Source organism: Ranitomeya imitator, chromosome 9 (assembly GCF_032444005.1).
Source record: "Ranitomeya imitator isolate aRanImi1 chromosome 9, aRanImi1.pri, whole genome shotgun sequence".
Taxonomy (NCBI): Eukaryota; Metazoa; Chordata; class Amphibia; order Anura; family Dendrobatidae; genus Ranitomeya; species Ranitomeya imitator.
In genome coordinates, this window is record NC_091290.1 from 131,831,718 (window position 1) to 131,857,256 (window position 25,539).

Consider the following 25,539-nt stretch of genomic DNA (forward strand, 5'->3'; position numbering starts at 1 on the left):
GGGGGGGTTTCTAGTGCAACAACTACAAAAAAAAAAAAGCGACTACCATTCCTGCGCCTTCAGGTTTCAGCCTATGAGCAATTTTGCTTAAAAATCAACAGGAACCCAAGTTACAGATAGTGCCACCTCCTGGTCTCTGTCTCTCTTACTTTTCCTATAAATTATGAAGGTACACAACAGCATTGACTACTTATCTCTCACTAATGATATATGTAAAAAAAAAAAGCAAGGACTCCCTTTCACTCAATGCAAATTATGTAGATATATACAGATAGTACTGGCTCCCTGTCTCTCACTGTTCATAAAATAGGCACAGATAGAACTTTCTTCTTGCGTCACTTTGTTAATGAGGTCGGTACACATAGTATTACCACCCTCCTTTTCTATAAACACAGATAGTACTGCCTTCCTGTTTCCCCTCTGTAAATTAAGCAAGCCCGGTAAGTACTACCTTCCTGTCTCTATGTTTAAATTATGTAAGCACAGACAGTACTGTCTTACTGTCTCTCCTTGCAAATGATTGTACAGATAATATTGCCTCACTACATATAAAGTACACACAGATAGTACTGCCTCCCTGTCACCTTCTGTAAATTAGAGCAAGCAAATATAGTACTACCTTCCTGTCTCTCTTAGTAAATTATGTAGGCAAACATAGTACTGCCTCATTGTTTATAAAGTACACACAGACAGTACTGCCTTCCTCTCTCTCCTAGCAAATGGTTGTAGAGACTGATAATATTGCCTTTCTCTATATAATAGCACACACAGAGAGTACTGCCTCCTTCTGTAAATTAAGTAAGCAGATAGTACTACCTTCCTGTCTCTCCAGAAAATTATGCAGGCAAAGACAGTACAGCCCCATTATTTATAAAGTACATACAGATAAAGGCGGCGGCAGTACTAAAACAAGTATGCAGGCATGGTACTGCCTTCTGGTCTCTCCTTGTAAATGATGCAGGCAGATTGTACTTTATAGACAGGCCGAAAATACTAACAGAGTACTGCCTCACTGTCTTTCTCTGTAAATAAAGTACGCACATATAGCACTACCTCAACCTGTAAATGAGGTAGGCACAGACAGTACTGCCCTCCTGACTCTCCTTGTAAATGGTTGTAGAGACAGATAATATTGCCTCACTGTATGCACAGATAGTACTGCCCTGTCTCCTTCTGTAAATCAAGTATGCACAGACAGTACTGCCTTCCTGTCTCTCCTTGTAAATGGTTGTAGAGACAGATATTACCTCACTGTACGCACAGATAGTACTGCCTTCCCCGTCTCCTACTGTAATGCCTTACCTGTATCCTTCTGTAAATCAAGTATGCACAGACAGTACTGCCTTCCTGTCTCTCCATGTAAATGGTTGTAGAGACAGATAATATTGCCTCACTGTATGCACAGACAGTACTGCCTTCCCTGTCTCCGTCTGTAAATGAAGTATGCACAGATGGTACTGCCTTCCTGTCTCTAATCCCGTGTACTTCCCGATAGAGGAAAATAAAGCAGGATTACACATATAAATGACTTACAATTCCTGGATGTATTCGTCCTTCACGCTCAGTGATAACCCGTATTCCTGGAGAAATCCGTTCAGGCAGGTTTTCAGTTTCCCAAAATCCCCTTCTACCTGGTAATTATAAACCCCTACAAGTGCAGAAAAGATGGATTACAAACTATTGCATAGAAGACAGACAGATGCTAGAATACACGGCGTGAGCAAGAGACAGCGTCCACTGACCGCAGAGAATCCCTACGGTCGAAAGAGCAAAGTGGCATAGAATCTAGGAAAGTGCTATGCTAAGTCCAAGCGATTGTTCTTGCTCACTCTTCTCAGGAATTTTGAAAGCCAAAAGTTTTAATTGGTCTGTTAACGCCACTATGTTGGGTACAACGGCTTGTGTCCCCATTGCAAGGTCTTGGACCTTTTGGGCCCTTTAACGCTCCACGGCAGCCCCTGCACCAAGGATAGTTACGAGCCCCTGTGCATAACCTTTACTACCGTTTATTGGGGGAGTGGTGAAACAAAACCAGAAATTCTACGATTGATTTTTTTTCCTGGGGGGGGGGTTACATTTGGTCACTACATTAGGTATTGTCGAATAGTCCTTGTAAATACAAGAAATTTTGTAATTTACTGCTTATTAAAATTCTCAGCCGTTCTTGAGATATTCAGTTGTTTACTGCTCGTTGCCTTGGAGACCAACCAAGACAGAACGTGCGCAGTGGTGGTCAGTCTCCTAGGCAACGAGCTGTAAACACAAGAAAAATGTTAATATCTCAAGAACGGCTGCACATTTTAAGAAGCAGTAAATTACAAAAGTGCTTGTTTTTATGAGCTCTATCCAACAAAACCCATCTATGAAGAACGGTAGTAACCCTTTAAGTCCTAATAAGGGACATGGGTATTATTCCTCTATATGGGCTATTACCTGGATATCGGCCATGCTGTTTATGGAACCTGTCCACCGCCCTCAGCATCAAATAGAAGACTATTTCATTATCCGGATTCTCCATAAAGGAAACTGGAAGAAAAACAGCAGATGACAAGGAACCTAAATCCCCAAATCCCAATTATGTAAGGTGGCTGCACACAGCGAGGATCAGGGATCAAACCTGGATAATCTCCCTAATCATTAAGTAATAAGATAATAGAGATCATTATCAACCTGGGAAACCCTAATGAGGTTGTACAAGATTAGAAAGCGCATGGCTGCTGTCTAATAGAAAACAGCGCCACGTTGGTCTACAGGTTGTGCCTGGTATTGCGGATCAGCTTTCTTGTTCAGCACGACAAAGAAACTGCACGCAAGTGTTCTGGAAGAAAGTAGACACGCATTTTTCCAAATCCTGTAAAATTCTTTAAAGAGAAATTTCCAACACAGTAAATTTTAATTTTTGTGCTTTTTTTCCTCTTTTTTTTTCCAAAAACTATAACTTTTTCATTCAAAATAGCAGTACGGGAGATTATTATTTCAATTTTTGTGAGACAATACATAGTTTGGAAATAACAGCGTTCACTTTAATATATAATCTAAAGAAAAATGGAAAAAAATATATAAATGGGGTGTAATGGTGAAAAAACAAAAACAAGTTGGCTATATATAGATATACACTGTATTTTTTTGGACTATAAGACGCACCAGACTATAAGGGTATGTGTCCACGTTCAGGATTGCATCAGGATTTGGTCAGGATTTTTCATCAGTATTTGTAAGCCAAAACCAGGAGTGGAACAATTAGAGGAAAAGTATAATATAAACATATGCTCCACTTTTGCATTTATCACCCACTCCTGGTTTTGGCTTACAAATACTGATGAAAAATACTGACCAAATCCTGATGCAATCCTGAACGTGGACACATACCCTAAGATGCACCCAGGTTTTAGAGGTGGAAAATAGGGGAGAAAAATATTTGAAGGAAAAAAGATATGGTAAAGTTTAATAACATTATATGTGGTGTTATTATATATAATAGTATGTTATTATGTTGGAAGCTGTGGTTAGAAGATGGAGCTGCGGGACCAGTGTGGTGTCTGTAAAGTACTATATGAAGACGCTGGAGGGTTGAGTATAAGAATGGGGGCACAGGGCTTCTATTTAAAGCACCATTCCAGCACTGAAAAATGACACTGGAGTGCAGCTTTAAGATCCCTTGGAAGAACTATAACTCCCAGCATGTCCTGCAGATCCTATGGCATGCTGGGAGTTCTAGATCACTACAGGAGTGGCAGAGTGCTTTATTGTGTGTTGTAAAGACTAACCTTTTAATTGTGCCAGCCAGCCACTGTGGGGAGGTGAAAAGCTGGAGCATCCCATGACTGCACACACCGAGCCCTCCCTGCCTTTCCACAGCTCAGATCATAAGAGTAAGCATGCAGATTCTAGTGGGGAGTCTGATGGACCTGCGATGACATCAGAAGAGGGAGGACTCTGTGCTGCCATGTGACGCTCCAACCCGCCCACTTCATGACATCACACAGGTCCTTATGCCCAGCACTCAGCATCCAGCACAGCCCAGGCAGGTATGCAGTGATCTTGTCCCCTCTGGCCCCTGCTGCTGCCCCTCCTCAAATGGACACAGATCTTCCCAGCTGCTGCAGGAATCCAGCGCTGGGAAAACCATGTGTGTTTCAGTGAAGGAGTATTCATGTGCTGCTCCCTGCTCAGCTGACAGGTGGGCGGGGAAGCGGCTGATGAATATTCACTGCACTTTAATCATCGGAACCATGTGGTTTCCCCAGCACTGGATTCTGGGCAGCTGGGACATATTTCTGCCTCCTGCAAGTGGGATCACAGTGCGAGCCCAATCGCTGCTGCCCCCTCCCCACATGCTACATTCCGACCATAAGACGCACCCACACCTTCCTCCCAAATTTGGAGGAAAATAAGTGCGTCTTATGGTCGGAAAAATACGGTGTATATAAATATATATCTCTACTATATAATTGTCTAAGGGTCACGTCTATCTGTCACGGATATTCATTGGTAGTAGCCCCTGTCTGTCATGGAAATCCAAGACGCTGATTGGTCACAGCAAAACAGCCACGACCAATCAGCGACGGTCACAGTCCGGGAGAAAATGGCCGCTCCTTACTCCTCGCAGTCAGTGCCCGGCGCCCGCATACTCCCCTCCAGTCACCGCTAACACAGGGTTAATGCCGGCGGTAATGGACCGCGTTATGCCGTGGGTAACGCACTCCGTTACCGCCGCTATTAACCTTGTGTGTCCCCAACCTTTTACTATTGATGCTGCCTATGCCGCATCAATAGTAAAAAAAATGTAATGTTAAAGATAAAAAAAAAAAAACAAAAAACTAAAAACCTGCTATACTCACCCTCCGTTATCCACTGAACCGCTCGCGCCTGCCGCCATCTTCCGTTCCCAGTTATGCATTGCAAAATTACCCATAAGACTTAGCGGTCTTGCGAGACCGCCAAGTCATCTGGGTAATTTCGTAATGCATCCTGGGAACGGAAGATGGCGGCAGGCACGCGTATCGTCGGAGCTTCAGTGGATCCCACAGGTGAATATATAACTATTTTTTTTTTAAATAATTTTTTTAACAGGGATATGGTGCCCACACTGCTGTATACTATGTGGGCTGTGTTAGATACCGCGTGGCTGCTATATACTACATGGGCAGTGTGATATACTCCGTGGGCTGTGTTCTATACTCTGTGGGCTGTGCTATATATTATGTGGCCACTGTTATATACTGCGTGGGCAGTGTTATATACTACGTGGCTGCTATATACTGCGTGGGCTGTGCTACATATTACGTGGCCACTGTTATATACTGCGTGGGCAGTGTTATACACTAGGTGGCTGCTATATACTGCGTGGGCTGTGTTATATATTACGTGGCCAGTGTTATATACTGCGTGGCCTGTATTATATACTGCGTGGCTGCTATATACTGTGTGGGCTGTGTTATATACTGCATGGCCAGTGTTATATACTGCGTGGCCTGTGTTATATACTGCGTGGCCTGTGTTATATACTGCGTGGCCTGTGTTATATACTGCGTGGCCTGTGTTATATACTGCGTGGCCTGTGTTATATACTGCGTGGGCTGTTATATAGTACGTGGCTGTGTTATATACTGTGTGGCCACTGTTATATATTACGTGGCCTGTATTAACGCATCGGGTATTCTACAATATATTTGTACATAGCAGCCACATAGTATATAGCACAGGCCACGTAGTATTTGTCTGCTATATACTACATGGCTCCTATATACTACGTGGCCTGTGCTATATACTATGTGGCCGTTATATACATACATACATATTCTAGAATACCCGATGCGTTAGAATCGGGCCACCATCTAGTAGATATATATTTATGATACATACATCAAAAATAGATCAACACGCTGTATTTTAAAGTGGGAGGGGGGGGGGATTACGACAGACCATTCTAGCCTTTTGCTTATAATTTTATGAATTAGGATGTTTACGCAGTGACACCAACAATTTTGTATCATTATTTTTTTTCTTTATTTTTGGACTGTGATTTTTTTTTATAATTTCTTAATAGTTTTAAAAACTTTTTTTGTTGTGTTACTTTTCATTTAAGAGACTCCAACCTGTTTGATCAATTGTTGCTAAATACTGCGTTAACAGCTGTAGAAAATATAGTTAAAAAAAAACCAAAACAAAAACAAACAAACAAACCATCTCCTACAAAACCCACTACAAAAAGACGGTGGCATTGACCTTTTATCTTCTTACCAATGTCATCCTTTTTAGCCGTGTCCATCCCGTATTCTTCAGCTAAAGATCTGCACTGGACAAATCGAAGAAAGGCGCAATTCCTGCCTGAAATTTAAGGAAGATGCTTATATAAAACATGCAGAAGATTTATTGCTATATATATATATATATATATATATATATATATATATATATATATATATATATATATATATATATATATATATGTATATATATATATATATATATTTCCACCACTTTACAAAGCTATGGGGGCGACAAAACCAAAATGTGCGCCCAGAAATGGTAATCTGTAAGTATGAAGGTCTGCAGTGCCATCTGCTGGTCACTGTGTGTATTACATCACAGAGAAGGAAGATTGATCAGTCCTAAAAAAAAAAGAAAAGAGAAAACTACTTACAGAAATGGCGGATATCTTTTTCAGATATGCTTTCTGGGGGCTGGAATAGAAAAGAGATAATATAACAATATAAGGTTTTTATTCTAACAAATTTGGGATTAAAAATTCAAAGACGACAAACCCCCCCCCCCCCCCCCCCCCCGAAAAACACACACAAAAAAACACAGACTTACTCTGCCAATAGACTGCAGGAGTTTAGAAACGTAGTTTTCCACTGTTGAAGCATCATTTTTGGCTTTCTCTCGATACCTATGAAGAAAAGACGAGGGTTGACAAATGTCAGTAAAGCTGATCCCACCCATCAGATGTCGGCCAATCTTGCCTTACACATGAACGCTCACCCCAGGCATGCCCCTCTGGAGGCAGCTTATCTCCCTGGGGAACAGAAGGGAATTGAAAAATAACTTACCAAATTTCCCCCCCAAAACATTATCTATTTGGGGGGCTTATCGATAGCTTTAAGCTTCACCCCCAATTATATTCATCTTAAAGGGGTTCCCCCCCCCATCTTCATAGATGGATATTGTTGGATAGAGCTTGTGAATACAAGCACTTTCGCAATTTACTGCATATTAAAATTTGCAGCCGTTCTTGAGATATTAGCACTTTTCTTGTGTTTACATCTCGTTGCCTAGGAGGCCGACCACCGCTGCTGTCTAGCGTGGAAGCACTTTGTAGATGCTTGGCTGTGATTAAGAGTTAACAGCGCTCTCCAGCGATCCTGGCCATCTATAAAAGGAGTGTTTATAAGATCAAAAGAAAAAGCGCTTGTAAGCACTGCACACGTTCAGCTGCCTGGCAGTGGTGGTCGGTCTCTAAAGCAACGCGCTATAAACAAAAGTGTTAATATCTCAAGAACGGCTGAAAATTTTAATAAACAGTAAATTGAAAAATTGCTTGTATCTACAAGCACTATCCAACAATACCAATTTATTAAAATGGCGGAAAAAAGGGAACAATAGCTTTATCTATATATTTGAGTGTATGTATCAAGCCACACTCACTCCAGAGCGACAGCGGGGTTATCGAAAGATGGAGAAATATCACGTGAAGAGAAATAACGCAACACTTCAGAGAAATGTGATCGCGCTTTCGACAGCGAATGTGCTTAACCCCTTCACCCCAAAGCCTGTTTTCACCTAAGTGACAGGGCCAATTTTTACAATTCTGACCACTGTCACTTTATGAGGTCATAACTCTGAAACGCTTCCCGGATCCCGGTGATTCTGACACTGTTTTCTCGTGACATATTGTACTTCATGATAGTGGTAAAACTTCTTCGATATGACTTGCATTTATTTGTGAAAAAAACAAAAATTTGTCGGAAATTATGAAAATTTAGCAATTTTCAAACTCTTAGTTTATATGCCCTTAAATTAGAGAGTTTTATCACATAATATAGTTAATAAACAACATTTCCCACATGTCTGCTTTACATCAGCACAATTTTGGAAACATAACTTTTTTTTGTTAGGACGTTATAAGGGTTAAAAGTTGACCAGCGATTTCTCATTTTTTGCAACAAAATTTGCAAAACCATTTTTTTACGGACCACCTCACACTTGAAGTGACTTTGAGGGGTCTATATGACAGAAAATGCCCAAAAGTGACACCATTCTAAAAACTGCACCCCTCAAGGTACTCAAAACCACATTCAAAAAGTTTATTAACCCTTCAGGTGCTTCACAGGAATTTTTTGAATGTTTAAAAAAATTGAACATTTAACTTTTTTTTCACAAAATTTTTACTTCAGGTCCTATTTGTTTCATTTTACCAAGGGTAACAGGAGAAATTGGACCACAAAAGTCGTTGTACAATTTGTCCTGAGTACGCCGATACCCCATATGTGGGGGTAAACCACTGTTTGGGCACATGGCAGAGCTCGGAAGGGAAGGAGCGCCATTTGACTTTTCAATGCAAGATTTGCTGGAATTGAGATCGGAGCCCATGTCACGATTGGAGAGCCCCTGATGTGCCTAAACAGTGGAAACCCCCACAAGTGACACCATTTTGGAAAGTAGACCCCCTAAGGAACTAATCTAGATGTGTGGTGAGCACTTTGAACCTCCAAGTGCTTCACAGAAGTTTATAATGTAGAGCCGTAAAAAAAAATTTATATTAATTTTCACAAAAAATGATCTTTTTGCCCCAAATTTTTTATTTTCCCAAGGGTAAAAGGATAAATTGGACCCCAAAAGTTGTTGTGCAATTTGTCCTGAGTACGTCGATACTTCATATATGGGGATAAACCACTGTTTGAGCGCATGGCAGAGCTCGGAAGGGAAGGAGTGCCATTTGACTTTTCAATGCAAAATTGGCTGGAATTGAGATCGGACGCCATGTCGCATTTGAAGAGCCCCTTACGTGCCTTAACAGTGGAAACCCCCCACAAGCGACCCCATTTTGGAAAGAAGACCCCCCTAAGGAACTTATCTAGATGTGTGGTGAGCACTTTTAACCCCCAATTGTTTCACTAAAGTTTAGAATGTAGCATTGTGAAAATTAAAAAATCATTTTTTCTTTCCACAAAATGATGTTTTAGCCCGCAATTTTTTTTTCCCCAAGGGTAACAGGACAAATTGGACCCCAAAAGTTGTTGTCCAACTTGTCCTGAGAACGCTGATACCCCATATGTTGGGGGGAACCACTGTTTGGGCACACAGGAGAACTCGGAAGGGAAGGAGCCCTGTTTTACTTTTTCAAAGCAGAATTGGCTGGAATTGAGATCGGACGCCATGTCGTGTTTGGAGAGCCCCTGATGTGCCTAAATAGTGGAAACCCCCCAATTATAACTGAAACCCTAATCCAAACACACCCCTAACCCCAACCCTAACCCTAACCCTAATGGGAAAATGGAAATAAATACATTTTTTTACATTTTATTATTTTTCCCTAACTAAGGGGGTGATGAAGGGGGGTTTGATTTACTTTTATAGCGTTTTTTAGCGGATTTTTATGATTGGCAGCTGTCACACTAAAAGACGCTTTTTATTGCAAAAAATAGTTTTTGCATCACCACATTTTGAGAGCTATAATTTATCCATATTTTGGCCCACAGAGTCATATGAGGTCTTGTTTTTTGCAGGACGAGTTGATGTTTTTATTGGTAACATTTTCGGGCAGATGACATTCTTTGATCGCTTTTTATTCCGATTTTTGGGAGGCGGAATAAACAAAAACCAGCTATTCATGAATTTCTTTTAGGGGGGGCGTTTATACCGTTCCACGTGTGGTAAAATGGATAAAGCAGTTTTATTCTTCGGGTCAGTACGATTACAGCGATACCTCATTTATGTAATTTTTTTTTAGGTTTTGGCGCTTTTACACAATAAAAACTATTTTATATAAAAAAATAATTGTTTTTGCATCGCATTATTCTGAGAGCTATAACTTTTTTATTTTTCTGCTGATGATGCTGTATGGTAGCTTTTTTTTTGCGGGACAAGATGACGTTTTCAGCGGTACCATGGTTATTTATATCTGTCATTTTGATCGCGTGTTATTCCACTTTTTGTTCGCCTGTATGATAATAAAGCAATGTTTTTTGCCTTGTTTTTTTTTTTTTTTTTTTGCGGTGTTCACTGAAGGGGTTAACTAGTGGGATAGTTTTATAGAGCGGGTCGTTACGGACGCGGCGATACCAAATATGTGTACATTTATTGTTTTTTTTTTTTTTTTACATAAATAAATGGATTTATTGGGAAATGTTTTTTTTTTTATTTGGGGATTTTTTTTAATTTTTTTTACACATTCTATTTTTTTTTTTTTTAACTTTCTAACATTGTCCCAGGGTGGGACATCTCTGTATTAGATCAGATCGTTGATCTGACACTGTGCATAGCACACTGTCAGATCAACGATCTGACAGGCAGTTTAGCTGGCTCTCCAGCGCCTGCTCTCAGCAGGCGCCGGCTAGCCAGGTCACTTCATGACCCGGAAGGAGTCCGGCGGCCATCTTGGATCCGGGGACTCCTTCCGGGTCACTGGAGCAACGCGATCTCATTGCGTTGCTCCGGTGGGAGAGCGCAGGGAGCCCCCGTCCCTGCGCGATCCCCCTCTATGCCGCTGTCACTACTGACAGCGGCATCAGAGGGGTTAAATGCCCGCGATCGGCGATAGCGCCGATCGTGGGCATTGCTGCGGGGTGTCAGCTGTCATATACAGCTGACCCCCGCACCCAATCACTGCGGCGCTCAGCGCGAGACCGCGGTGATCGGTGCGCCGTACTAGTACTGCTGCTGGCACTAATGCAGTGCCGGCAGCGCAGTACTAGTACGGCGCATGTCACGAAGGGGTTAATGGTGACATTTATACATTCAACTAGATGGTGGCCCGATTCTAACGCATCGGGTATTCTAGAATATGTATGTAGTTTATTTATGAAGTTTTCAGAATAATGCAATTTATACACAGGATTCGGACTGCGACTGTCGCTGATTGTTCGCGGCCAGGCGTGACCAATCAGTGAAGCCAGGGCCTGCTCCAGGTTTTTGAGGGCCCCGGGCGAAAGAGTCTCAGTGGGCTCCCCTCTTTAACACATACCACAATTCATGATGCACAGATACAGCAGAGAAATATAGCACAGCCAAGCAGCGTATAACACAGCCCACGTAGTATATAGCACAGCCACGTAGTATATTGCACAGTCACGTAGTATATTGCCCAGCCACGTAGCATATTGCCCAGCGCCACGTAGTATATTGCCCAGCCACATAGTATATAGCAGAGATGCAGTTTATAACACAGCCCACGTAGTATGTAGCAATGTGAGCACCATATCTCAGATAAAAATAGAATTAAAATAAAAAAATAGTTATATACTCACCTTCCGTCGGCCCCCTGGATCCAGCCGAGACGTTTACCGATGCTCCTCGCGACGCTCCAGTCTCAAGAGTGCATTGCGGTCTCGCGAGACCACTACGTCATCATCTCGTGAGACCGCAATGCATGGACCGGTCACCGGAGCGTCGCGAGGAGCGGGAAAGGTCTGGGCTGGATCCGGAAGGTGAGAATATAATGATTTTTTATTTGTTTTTAATTATTTTTAACATTAGATGCCGCGACAATGTCGCCGATTGGCTGGGCGCGACCAATCAGCGAAGCGTAATTTAACTCCCGCGGCAATGTCGCTTATCGGTTGGGACCACCCGGCGTGACCAATCAGCGAAGTGGTGGGACCGGAGCATCGCAAGCTGCAGGAAAAGCTGCTGCGGAGGCAATGAAAGGTGAGAACATCACGATTTTTTTTTAAATTATTATTATTGTTAACATTATATCTTTTTACTATTGATTCTGCATAGGCAGCATCAAAAGTAAAAAGCTCGTCACACAGGGTTAATAGCAGCGTTAACAGACTGCGTTACACCGCGTTATGCCGCTGTGTAACGCAGTCGGTTTAACGGACTGCTACAACGCTATGTGGGCGGCGGGCGCTGACTGGGGGCGGGGGGTAGTATAGAGGGGGCACTGACTGCAGGGGAGTAGGGAGCAGCCGGACTCTGCCCGTCACTCCCAAGAGTGCATTGCGGTCTCGCGAGATGTTGACATGCGGTCTCACGAGACCGCTACGTCATCATCTTGCGAGACCGCAATGCATGGATCGGTCACCGGGGCGTCGCGAGGAGCGGGAAAGGCCTGGGCTGGATCCGGACGGTGAGTATATAATGATTTTTTTATTATTTTTAACATTAGATCTTTTTACTATTGATGCTGCATAGGCAATCATCGACTTGGGATTTCTATTACAGACAGACAGAAAGACGGAAGTGACCCTTAGACAATCATATAGTAGGTAGATGGTGACCCGATTCTAAGGCTATATTCACACTTTGCGGGTTTTACCGCGGAACCGCCGCGATTTTGATGCTGCGGGTCCGCAGCAGTTTCCATAGCGTTTACAGTAACATGTAAACCCTATGGAAACCGCAAACCGCTGTGCACATGCTGCGGGAAAAACCGCGCGGGAACGCAGCGGTTTACAACCCGCAGCATGTCACTTCTTTGTGCAGAATCGCTGCGATTCTGCACCCATAGGAATACATTGAACCGCTTACTTCCCGCATGGGGCTGTGCCCACGTTGCGGGAAGTAAGCGGATAATGTGCGGTTCCTACCCGGGGTGGAGGAGAGGAGACTCTCCTCCAGGCCCTGGGAACCATATTTGGGGTTAAAAAATAAAAAATCTGGTTATACTCACCCTCTGATGTCCGGATCTCCTGGGCGCTGCACGGGGCCGTCCGGTCAGAGTTGCTGTGCGACCAGGACCTGCGGTGACGTCGCGGTCACATGACCGTGACGTCACGAAGGGTCCTTCTCGCACAGCATCTTTGGAACCGGACCGCCGGGTGCAGCGCCCAGGAGATCCGGACATCAGAGGGTGAGTATAACCAATTTTTATTATTTTTAACATTACTATTGATGCTGCATATTGCTGCATATGCAGCATCAATAGTATAGGAGGAAACCCGCAGCGGAAACCGCGGAACAAACCGCGATAAATCTGCAGGGAGAACCGCAGTTGCTTTGCCCTGCAGATTTATCAAATCCGCTGCAGGAGAACCCGCAGGGACCCGACGCAAGGTGTGAACATAGCCTTAGGCTATGTGCACACATAGAATGGTCCTCTGCGGATTTTTACGCAGGAAAAAAGTGGTGTTTTTGCCCCGCGGTTTTTGTGCGGATTCCACTGCGGTTTTACACCTGCGGTTTTCTATTATGGAGCAGGTGTAAAACCGCTGCGGACTCCGCACAAAGAATTGACATGCTGCGGAATGTAAACCGCTGCGTTTCTGCGCGTTTTTTTCCGCAAGCAGGGGCGCAGCGTTTTCGGTTTCCCATAGGTTTACATTGTACTGTAAACTCATGGGAAACTGCTGCGGACCCGCAGCAAATTCCGCAACGTGTGCACATAGCCTAACGCATCGGGTATTCTAGAATATGTATGACAGAACTTGTTCAGTAAATGTAGCATATAACAGCCCACTTAGCATATAGAACAGCCCATGTAGCATATAGCACAGCCACGTAGCATATAACAGCCCACGTAGTATATCGCACAGCCCACGTAGTATATCGCACAGCCCACGTAGTATATAGCACAGCCCACGTAGTATATAGCACAGCCCACGTAGTATATAGCACAGCCCACGTAGTATATAGCACAGCCCACGTAGTATATAGCACAGCCCACGTAGTATATAGCACAGCCCACGTAGTATAACAGTCACGTAGTATATAGCACAGCCCACGTAGCATATAGCACAACGACAGCATATAGCCCAGCCACGTAGCATATAACAGCCCACGTAGCATATAAAACAGCCCACGTAGCATATAGCTCACCATGTAGTATATAGCACAGCCACGTAGTGTATATACATAGCACAGCCACGTAGTGTATATACATAGCACAGCCACGTAGTGTATATACATAGCACAGCCACGTAGTGTATATACATAGCACAGCCACGTAGTGTATATACATAGCACAGCCACGTAGTGTATATACATAGCACAGCCACGTAGTGTATATACATAGCACAGCCACGTAGTGTATATACATAGCACAGCCACGTAGTGTATATACATAGCACAGCCACGTAGTGTATATACATAGCACAGCCACGTAGTGTATATACATAGCACAGCCACGTAGTGTATATACATAGCACAGCCACGTAGTGTATATACATAGCACAGCCACGTAGTGTATATACATAGCACAGCCACGTAGTGTATATACATAGCACAGCCACGTAGTGTATATACATAGCACAGCCACGTAGTGTATATACATAGCACAGCCACGTAGTATGTATATAGCACAGCCACGTAGTATATATATATATATAGCACAGCCACGTAGTTATATATATATATATAGCACAGCCACGTAGTATATATATATATATATATATATATAGCACAGCCACGTAGTATATATATATATATATATATATAGCACAGCCACGTAGTATATATATATATATATATATATATATATATAGCACAGCCACGTAGTATATATATATATATATATATATATATATATAGCACAGCCACGTAGTATATATATATATATATAGCACAGCCACGTAGTATATATATAGCACAGCCACGTAGTATATATATAGCACAGCCACGTAGTATATATATATATATATATATATATATATATATATATATATATATATAGCACAGCCACGTAGTATATATATATATATATATAGCACAGCCACGTAGTATATATATAGCACAGCCACGTAGTATATATATAGCACAGCCACGTAGTATATATATATATATATATATATATATATATATATATATATATATATATATATATATATATAGCACAGCCACGTAGTATATATATATATATATATATAGCACAGCCACGTAGTATGTATATAGCACAGCCACGTAGTATATATATAGCACAGCCACGTAGTATATATATATATAGCACAGCCACGTAGTATGTATATAGCACAGCCACGTAGTGTAAAGCAGCCACGTAGAATATAGCACAGCCCACGCAGTATATAGCACAGCCCATCGTGAACTGTATGGAGCATTATATGGGGCTCCTGATTCAATATGAATATTCAAAAACACAACCTACTGATGTCTCAATTAATTTTACTTTTATTGGTATCTATTTTTATTTTTGACATTTACCGGTAGCGGCTGCATTTCACACCCTAGGCTTATACTCGAGTCATTACGTTTTCCCAGTTTTTTGTGGCAAAATTAGGGGGGGGGGGTGTCGGCTTATACTCGAGTATATACTCACCGGTACCAGCCCAGGATTTAGCGATGCTCTTGCCAGGTCCGTTCCCAGTAATGCTTTGCGGCAATAGCCCGTGATGACGTAGCGGTCTCACGTGTTCCTACGTTATCTGGGGTCATTTCGCTAAGAATTACTGGGAACGGAGCTGCCAAGAGCATCGCTAAATCCTGGGCTGGTACCGGGGAAGGCTTGGGGGGCCACCGGAAGGTGAGAATAGCATGATTTTTTAGTTTTTTTTAATTATTTTTAACATTATATCTTTTTACTATTGATGCTGCATAGGCAGCATCAATAGTAAAGCCTGTCGCTGATTGGTCGCGGCCGGCCGGGTGCGACCAATCAGCGATGCGGGATTTCTGTTACAGACAAACAGACGGAAATGGACCTTAGAAGATAATATATATATAGATGATGCTGAAACCTGACTAACATCATCTCTATAATCTGAGAAGAATGGCTCCTTAGCTACAGGGGAACTACAAGCCCCAGCAGTCACTCATATTATGCGCTCCACCCTCCTCATGTAAGAGACCTTTCCTCATCCTCTATTTCACACCTAGTATTGATCAGGCAATGATTTCTGGGATTTGTAGTGTAACTGTCCCCGTCTAGCGTTTGTTACTGCATTCTCTGGACTACAGTTCCCAGAAACCATTTGTGGCGCATGGATTTCTGGGAACTGTAGTTCACGTCTGCTGTTATCTAATGCGCAGGAGTGATTATTAAACTACGACTCCCAGCAATCATTGCGAACACTGCCGGCTTTCCTCAGATTCTGCACTATTTCTAGGCGGGAAATGCTCCTGAGGTAAATTATGACACCGGTAGTTCTCTCCTTGTGGTGAATGGTGCTGATATTAATGGTTTCTGAGGTAAATGTCACAGTTATTGGTCTTTATTCGTGTAATCTGCCTTGAAATGTGAAAACACAACTGATATCATATGTTATACCTGTGCGGTGAAGTGTCTGTTTCCCTGTCTGGTGGGCGGCTGAGTGTCATCTTGTGATAAAAGCCCCCCATAAATGCATCCCACAGCCCCAAACATTGGAGCGCTCCCAGTAACCCCTTCCTAATGCAGCCATTTTTAATTTTTTTTTTTTAATTTTACCATAAAATCTGAGAAAAAAAAAGAAAAATAATTCACAATGCAGTGAAATAAATGAATTAGGCTACTTTCACACTAGCGTTTTCTGCAATCCGTCACAATCTGTCGTTTTGCAGAAAAAACGCATCCTGCAAAAGTGCTTGCAGGATGCGTTTTTTCCCCATAGACTTGTATTGATGACGCATTGCCACATATCGCGTCCATCGAGCGACGGATGCGTCGTGCTTTGGCGGACCGTCGGGAGCAAAAAACGCTACATGTAAAGTTTTTTGCTCCTGACGGACCGCTTTTTCCGACCCGGAACTCCGCCCCCACCTCCCTGCACCTTACAATGGGGCAGCGGATGCGCCGGAGAAATGCATCTGCTGCCTCCATTGTGCAATGCGTTAAACGCTAGCGTCGGAATCTCTCCCCGACACATTGCGACGGGGAGATTCCGACGCTAGTGTGAAAGAAGCCTTAGTGAAACGTGGTTCAAATCCCGCACCAATTTGCGGCCGAACTGCGTCTGTCGCCAATTGGTCGTGGCCGGCCACGACCAATCAGTGAAACCAGGGCTGGCTCCAGGTTTTTGAGGGCCCCGGGCGAAAGAGTCTCACAGCCCATGTAGCATATTGCACAACCCGCGCAGTATATAACACAGCCCACGTAGTATATAGCAATGTGGGCACCATATCCCTGTTAAAAAAGACTTAAAATAAAAAATAGTTATATACTCACCTTCCGGCGGCCCCCGGATCCAGGCCAGGTGTTTAGCGATGCTCCTCGCGACGCTCCAGTCCCAAGAATGCATTGCGGCAATAACACGTGATGATGTAGCGGTCTTGTGAGATCGCTAGGTCATCTCCGGTCATTGCCGAAATGCATTCTTGGGACTGGAGCGTCACGAGGAGCGGGAAAGGCGCCGGAAGGTGAAAAAAATATAGTTCTTACCGATAACGGTATTTCTCTGAGCCCATGACGGCACCACGGAGAGAGGGGATCCGCCCACCAAGGACAGGAAACCTACGGATAAAAAGGCGGTACCACTCTCCTGCATCAGTTGTTTACATAGATAATGATGGGAGACTACTAAGACATTTGTAAAAATTTTAACTGTTTAGCATAACAAGATACCGCGTGACTTTAAATTATAATAGACTATGGCACTATTCCATGTGTGCACCCATAAGTGAAGGGAGGGAATGTACGGGTGCCGTCATGGGCTCAGAGAAATACCGTTATCGGTAAGAACTATATTTTTCTCTGATCGCCCATGACGGCACCACGGAGAGAATTACATAGATAGTACATTCAGGGAGGGACCACTGCCTCCAGAACCCTTTTACCAAAAGTAAGGTCTGAAGAGGAGATTAGGTCCAATCTATAGTGCCTATAGAATGTGGATGGTGAGGACCAGGTAGCAGCTCTACATATCTGGTCTATGGAAGCTCCGGCCTTCTCCGCCCAGGAAGTTGCTACTGCCCTTGTTGAGTGAGCTTTAACCTCCCCGGGAACGGGCATCCCACTTGCTGAGTATGCTAGGCTGATGGCGTCCGTGATCCATCTTGCTATGGTGGCTTTAGATGCTTTTTTCCCCTTCCGGGGACCCTGGAAACACACAAACAGAGAGGAATCCTCCCTACTCTCTCTAGTGACTTCTAGGTAATGTAAGAGACATCTCCTTACATCTAGTGTATGTAGATTTTGTTCCTCCTTATTTTTAGGATTGGGACAGAAGGAGGGAAGAGATATCTCTTGAGACCTGTGAAATTTTGAAGCCACTTTCGGGAGATATGCTGGGTCTGTTTTTAAAACAACCCTATCCTCTAGAAATTGTGTGTGAGGAGGCCTGGCTGAAAGGGCCTGCAAGTCGCTGACCCTACGGGCAGAAGTAAGGGCGACTAAAAGAGCTGTCTTGAGGGATAGCGTTTTTATTGTAGATTCATGTAATGGTTCAAATGGAGGACTAGTCAGGGCTTTAAGGACCAAATTTAAGTCCCACTGAGGAACCACTTTTACTGGCAGAGGCCTAGATCTTCCTGCCGCCCTAATGAATCTAGAGACCCACCTATTTGAAGCCAAGTCAAAATTAAATAGAGCACCTAATGCTGCCACATGGACTTTTAGGGTACTGGTGGCTAACCCCATTTCCAACCCGTTTTGCAAGAACTCTAAAATGGCATTAATAGGAATTTCTTTCCCTATTTTAGCGCCTGAAACGGACAGGAACTTTTTCCATATTTTGCCGTACTGTTTTGTTGTAACCGGCTTCCTACTTTTCAACAGAGTTGAAATTAACCCTGAAGAGAACCCTCTGCTTTCTAATATTTTCCTCTCAAGAGCCAGGCTGTCAAGTGTAAGTTCTTGACCCGCGGATGATAGATTGGGCCCTGTGACAACAGATCCTGTAGGTCTGGCAATACCCAAGGGTCGGATATCGACATCTTTCTCATCCATGAGAACCAAGGTCTCTTCGGCCAGAACGGGGCAATTAATATGACCAACGCCCCGTCCTCCCGAATCTTCCTCAGCACTGCTGGAATCAAAATGAGAGGAGGAAAGGCATAGACCAGATGGTGACCCCAAGAAATCAGGAAAGCATCCAGGGCTACTGGGTTCCCCATGGGAGATAGAGAGCAAAAGGCAGCTACTTTTTTGTTTAAATGGCTCGCGAAGAGATCTATTTTGGGAACCCCCCATTTCTGAGTGATCTGGGTAAATATGCCTGGATTTAGTTCCCATTCTCCCTGTTTTAGGCTGGAACGACTGAGGAAGTCTGCCTTGTAATTGTCTATCCCTTTTATGTGTAGACTTGTCAGGGATAGAAGGTTGTTTTCGGCTATCTGAAGGATCGAGTTGGCCACTTCCATTAGACTTTTGGAACGGGTACCCCCCTGATGGTTTATATACGATACTACCACCTGATTGTCCGACATCACCCTCACATGGTGAGATTGAAGGACCCCCAGGAATTCCTGAAGGGCAAATTTTACTGCCAGGAGTTCCTTCATATTGGAGGAATTGTTTGCAAGGGACGGGGACCAAATGCCCTGAGCTACAAGGTCGCCCAGATGAGCCCCCCACCCTGAGGGGCTTGCGTCCGTTGTTAGGACCTTTGATATCGGGATTACCCATGGAACTCCCTGTGAAAGATTTTCCTGCAATGTCCACCAAGTTAGAGAGAGATTGGTGCGAGGAGACAATGTTAACCGCCCGTCTAAATGCTCTCCTAGGCGGATTTGCTCGGACAGTAGCTGCCATTGGAGATCCCTGGAATGTAGTTGGGCCCACTGGACTGCCGGGATGCAAGAGGTCATAGAGCCTAACAGTGACATGCCCTGTCGGAGAGTTATAGAGGGGAGAGATTGTACTCTTGATGCTAAGCTTTTTATCTTTTGTAATTTGCCCTCTGGGAGCCGGCATTCCATTTTTCTGGAGTCTAGAGTGAGACCTAGGTACTCCTGAACCTGAGAAGGCACCAGTTTGGATTTCTCTAGGTTTATTAGCCAGCCCAGGTTTTTTAGAGATTGAATCACTAAATCTAGCTGATTCTTGCAATGTTGCTGGGAGGAGCCTATCACCAGGAAATCGTCCAGATATGGAACGATCAGGGTGTTTTCTTCCCTGAGGTGAGCCATTACCTCCGCGACCAGCTTTGTAAAAACCCTCGGGGCTATTGCTAGGCCGAATGGAAGAGCTGTAAACTGGAAGTGTCTTAGGACTCCCTTGATGTGGATTGCCATTCTGAGGAATCTCTGGTGATCCTTGTGTATTGGGACGTGATAATATGCGTCCTTCAAGTCCAGGACCACCATGAAACACTGAGGAAACAGCATTTTGATTGATGACTTTATCGTTTCCATTTTGAATGCTTGAACCTCTAAGTAATTGTTTAGATTCTTCAGATTGATAATGGTCCTGAAGGAACCATCTGGTTTTTTCCTCAGGAATAGAGGGGAATAGTACCCTTGCCCTCTTTCTTGAGGGGGAACTTCTAGGAGTACTCCTTTTTTTACTAACCCCACAATCTCGTTTTCTAGAGTTAACTGTTCTTCTGCTGAGGATCTGGTAGATGTTACCTTGAAGGAGGGACGAGGGTACCTCTTGAATGTTAACCTCAGTCCTGATTCTATGATGTTTAGGATCCAATGACTGGAGGTGATCTTTTTCCAGGCTGGGAGAAAGAGAGATAATCTCCCTCCCACCTGGGGTGAACCTTCATTGTGGAGGTTTCTTGCTGTCATTGAGGTTTTTATTGAAGATAAATCCTTTATTTTTATTTTTCTTATCGTCCCACTTCCCCTGGCCTTTCCCTGGGTTCTTACGGAAAAACCTCTTGTTCCGAAAGGGCTTCCGATAAGAGGGGAGACCCAGAGAGGGGAAGGACTTTTTCTTGTCCCCGGCTTTCTCTAAGATGTCGTCTAGAGTCGACCCAAACAGAAACTCCCCTTCACAGGGGATGGTACAGAGTTTCGTTTTCGTTTGTAGGTCGCCTGGCCAATTCTTAAGCCAGAGGGCGCGCCTGGCCGCATTAGCAAACACTACTGCTCTGGCGGATAGCCTGATGGAGTCGGCCGAGGCATCGGCTAGGAAGGCCGCAGCCCCCCTCATTACGGGTAATGTATCCAGAATTGAGTCTCGGGAAGTTTTCCCCTTTAACTGACCCTCTAGCTGGTTCAGCCAGATCATCAGGGAGCGCGAAGTGCATGCAGCTGCAACTGCCGGCTTCAGGCCTCCTCCCGCTGCCTCCCAAGAGCCCTTGAGAAATGCATCTGCCTTTTTGTCCATTGGGTCCTTCAGAACCCCCATGTCCTCAAACGGGAGGGCGAATTTCTTTGAGGCTTTAGCAATTGCCACGTCTAATTTCGGGGCCTTCTCCCAAAAGGAGCACGATTCTTCCTCGAAGGGATATTTCCTTTTTGGAGTTAAGAGAGTCTTCCTCATGGGCTTTTTCCATTCCTTCTTAATTAGGGCTGCAATTGCTTCGTTAAGCGGAAAAGCTCTCCTCTTTTTCTGTTCTAGGCCTCCAAACATAATGTCTTGTACTGTTTTTTTAGGATGGGAGTCTACCAACCCCATGGTGCTTCTTACTGCCTTTATGAGGCCATCAGTATCCTCTAGTGGGAAACAGTTATGTCCCCCCGAGGAAGAAGTAGATGATGAGGATGAGTCGGAGGAGACGGAGGACGCTGAACTCTCACTACCACTTTCGGATTTTGAGGCTGGAGATAGAGACCTATGCCTGGTCTTTCTCCTTTTTTTTCCACTTTTTAGTGACCTAAAAGTGTCCTCTACTTGTTCTTTAATTAGGCTCTTAAGATCTGAAGCAAACCCTGGAAGGTTTTCAGACACAGTTTGTTGAATGCAAGTATTGCATAGTCTTTTATCACATGTAGGTGGAAGGTCCTCTCTACAGATGGCGCAACTTTTGTGTTTAGTTTTAGCTACGCTTTTCCTCCCCTAAAAAGAGACAAATAACAATCTTACTGTCTCTGACATTCACGAAGATCCACTTACCACCTCCAGGACCCATAAATACCGATTGGGGGTTCTCTGCCTCTGGCTTTCTCCCCGACGCCGTACTGGACTCCTTACTGTGTTGAGACCTTTGGCGTTCTTTGCTGGTGTCCTGGTGCACTTTCTGCTGCCGCCTTTTTTGCTGCTGCTGCTGCTGTGGCGATACTGCAGGTGGAGGTGATTCGGGCGGAGGTGATGCTGGGTCACTCATACTGCTGCTGGTCTGCGTGCCTTGAACTCGGCTGAGTTGTCGCTCCTATTCCCCTTGAAGCTCCTGCCTATTACTGCAGAGCCACCAAGAGGATGAGGGTTCTACTATTTGAACCCTCCCGCCGCTTCCCTGCACCTGCGCAGTAGCGACTGATCATATGAGGAGCGGTCGGCGCCTGCGCAGTAATCCGACTCAAAAAACACGCTCTAGCGGTAATCCTCGCCATCCGATCGGAAGACCCGCCGGCGCCTGCGCAGTGCGCATCAAGCGCCCCGCCGAAACATACCGGCGGCTTCAGAAGCACCCCCGGCGCCTGCGCAATGCACACCAAGCGCCCGGCTGGAGCCACGCCGGCGCCTGCGCAGAGCGCGCCCCGGCCAGAAGCCCCGCCGGCGCCCACGCAGTGTACACCAAGCGCCCGGCTGGAGCCACGCCGGCGCCTGCGCAGAGCGCACCAAGCGCCCGGCCGGAAGCACCGCCGGCGCCTGCGCATACCGGCGCTCTGCAGACCTCGCGAGACCCAGCTGGATACCGGGCCTGCGCAAAGCAGCGCCCGGAAGCAGATATGCGCTGCTGACCGGCACCCCCGGTCCTATGCAGCCCCAGTAGCACAATACCTGCACGCCTGATGGCGATGCAGTGTGCAGACTGACGCTTGATTTAGGGAGGGTCGTGCTGCACCTCCCGCAACCACAGAGGGACCCCCCTGGATGTTGCCGCTGCTGCATCTTACCTGGGGAGGTGACCGCGAACTCCTTGTCACCTCCCCCGCACACCCTGTCGGCCCACTGGCTCCCAGCGGTGGCGCTTCGGGTCACCACCCTAGCCGAGGCAGAGGGACCCCAGCTGCCTGAATCGGACTGGTTGGCCCCGGATCCAACGACGAACTGGTAAGTCCGTAGGTCTCCCATCAAGGACAGGAAACCAACTGATGCAGGAGAGTGGTACCGCCTTTTTATCCGTAGGTTTCCTGTCCTTGGTGGGCGGATCCCCTCTCTCCGTGGTGCCGTCATGGGCGATCAGAGAATGAAATGATTTTTTATTTTATTATTTTTAACATTAAAAAGTTTTTACTATTGATACTGCATAGACAGCATCAATAGTAAAATGTTGGTCACACAGGGTTAATAGCAGCGTTAATGGACTGTGTTACACCGCGGTGTTTAGCAGTCCATTTAACAGACTGCTAAAACCCTACCTGGCCGCTGACTGGAGGGGAGTTGGGAGGGGCCAATTCGCAGCAGGACTGTGCCTGTCGCTGATTGGTCGCGGACAGGACTAATCAGCGACCCGGGATTTCCGCGAGAGACAGACCGAAGTACCCCTTAGACAATTCTATCTATATCTACATACACACTGTGCACGTGTGAGGGGAAAACGAGAGGAGCAAGGGGAAAAAACGAGAGGAGCGAGGGGGAAAAAAAAGAGAGGAGCGAGGGGGAAAAAAAAGAGAGGAGCGAGGGGGAAAAAAAGAGGAGCGAGGGGGAAAAAAAAGAGAGGAGCGAGGGGGAAAAAAAGAGAGGAGCGAGGGGGAAAAAAAGAGAGGAGCGAGGGGGAAAAAAAGAGAGGAGCGAGGGGGAAAAAAAAGAGAGGAGCGAGGGGGAAAAAAAAGAGAGGAGCGAGGGGGAAAAAAAAGAGAGGAGCGAGGGGGAAAAAAAAGAGGAGCGAGGGGGAAAAAAAAGAGGAGCGAGGGGGAAAAAAAAGAGGAGCGAGGGGGAAAAAAAAGAGGAGCGAGGGGGAAAAAAGAGGAGCGAGGGGGAAAAAAAAGAGAGGAGCGAGGGGGAAAAAAAAGAGAGGAGCGAGGGGGAAAAAAAGAGGAGCGAGGGGGAAAAAAAAGAGGAGCGAGGGGGAAAAAAAGAGAGGAGCGAGGGGGAAAAAAAGAGAGGAGCGAGGGGGAAAAAAAAAGAGAGGAGCGAGGGGGAAAAAAAAGAGAGGAGCGAGGGGGAAAAAAAAAAAGAGGAGCGAGGGGGAAAAAAAAGAGAGGAGCGAGGGGAAAAAAAAAGAGAGGAGCGAGGGGGAAAAAAAAAGAGAGGAGCGAGGGGGAAAAAAAAAAGAGAGGAGCGAGGGGGAAAAAAAAAAGAGAGGAGCGAGGGGGAAAAAAAAAAGAGAGGAGCGAGGGGGAAAAAAAGAGGAGCGAGGGGGAAAAAAAGAGAGGAGCGAGGGGGAAAAAAAGAGAGGAGCGAGGGGGAAAAAAAGAGAGGAGCGAGGGGGAAAAAAAGAGAGGAGCGAGGGGGAAAAAAAGAGAGGAGCGAGGGGGAAAAAAAGAGGAGCGAGGGGGAAAAAAAGAGAGGAGCGAGGGGGAAAAAAAAAGAGGAGCGAGGGGGAAAAAAAAAAGAGGAGCGAGGGGGAAAAAAAGAGAGGAGCGAGGGGGAAAAAAAAAGAGAGGAGCGAGGGGGAAAAAAAGAGAGGAGCGAGGGGGGAAAAAAGAGAGGAGCGAGGGGAAAAAAAAGAGAGGAGCGAGGGGGAAAAAAAGAGAGGAGCGAGGGGAAAAAAGAGGAGCAAGGGGGAAAACGAGTGCGCTGTGTAAAAAGAAGGAGCATGAGGTGCAGGAGTTTTACAGGCAATGTTATACACGTAAGACAATTGCTTAACAGGCAATGCCATACACTAAAGACAATTGCTTAACAGGCAATGCCACACACCAAAGACAACTGCTTAACAGACAATGCCACACACCACAGACAACTGCTTAATAGGCAATGCCACACACCAAAGACAACTGCTTAACAGACAATGCCACACACCACAGACAACTGCTTAACAGACAATGCCACACACCACAGACAACTGCTTAACAGGCAATGCCACACACCACAGACAATGCCACACACCACAGACAATGCCACACACCAAAGACAATTGCTTAACAGGCAATGCCACACACCAAGGACTGCTTAATAGGCAATGCCATACACCAAAGACAACTGCCTAATAGGCAATGCCACACACCAAAGACAACGGCTTAACAGGCAATGCCACACACCACAGACAACTGCTTAATAGGCAATGCCACACACCACAGACAACTGCTTAATAGGCAATGCCACACACCACAGACAACTGCTTAATAGGCAATGCCACACACCAAAGACAACTGCTTAATAGGCAATGCCACACACCACAGACAACTGCTTAATAGGCAATGCCATACACCACAGACAACTGCTTAATAGGCAATGCCACACACCAAAGACAATTGCTTAACAGGCAATGCCACACCAAAGACAACTGCTTAACAGGCAATGCCATACACCACAGACAACTGCTTAATAGGCAATGCCACACA

General features: G+C 45.1%; 1 protein-coding gene across 1 annotated transcript in view; it reads right to left on the reverse strand.

Moving 5' to 3' along the window:
- Window positions 1-25,539, reverse strand: part of NAE1 (NEDD8 activating enzyme E1 subunit 1) — a 41,897-nt gene that overhangs the window by 1,094 nt on the left and 15,264 nt on the right. Inside the window, exons 14-18 of the mRNA XM_069738917.1 lie at window positions 6,820-6,895; window positions 6,647-6,686; window positions 6,244-6,330; window positions 2,434-2,526; window positions 1,534-1,648 (exon numbers count right to left, since the gene is read on the reverse strand). Of these exons, the coding sequence (XP_069595018.1) occupies window positions 1,534-1,648; window positions 2,434-2,526; window positions 6,244-6,330; window positions 6,647-6,686; window positions 6,820-6,895 (411 nt within the window). The remainder of the gene's footprint in view (window positions 1-1,533; window positions 1,649-2,433; window positions 2,527-6,243; window positions 6,331-6,646; window positions 6,687-6,819; window positions 6,896-25,539) is intronic.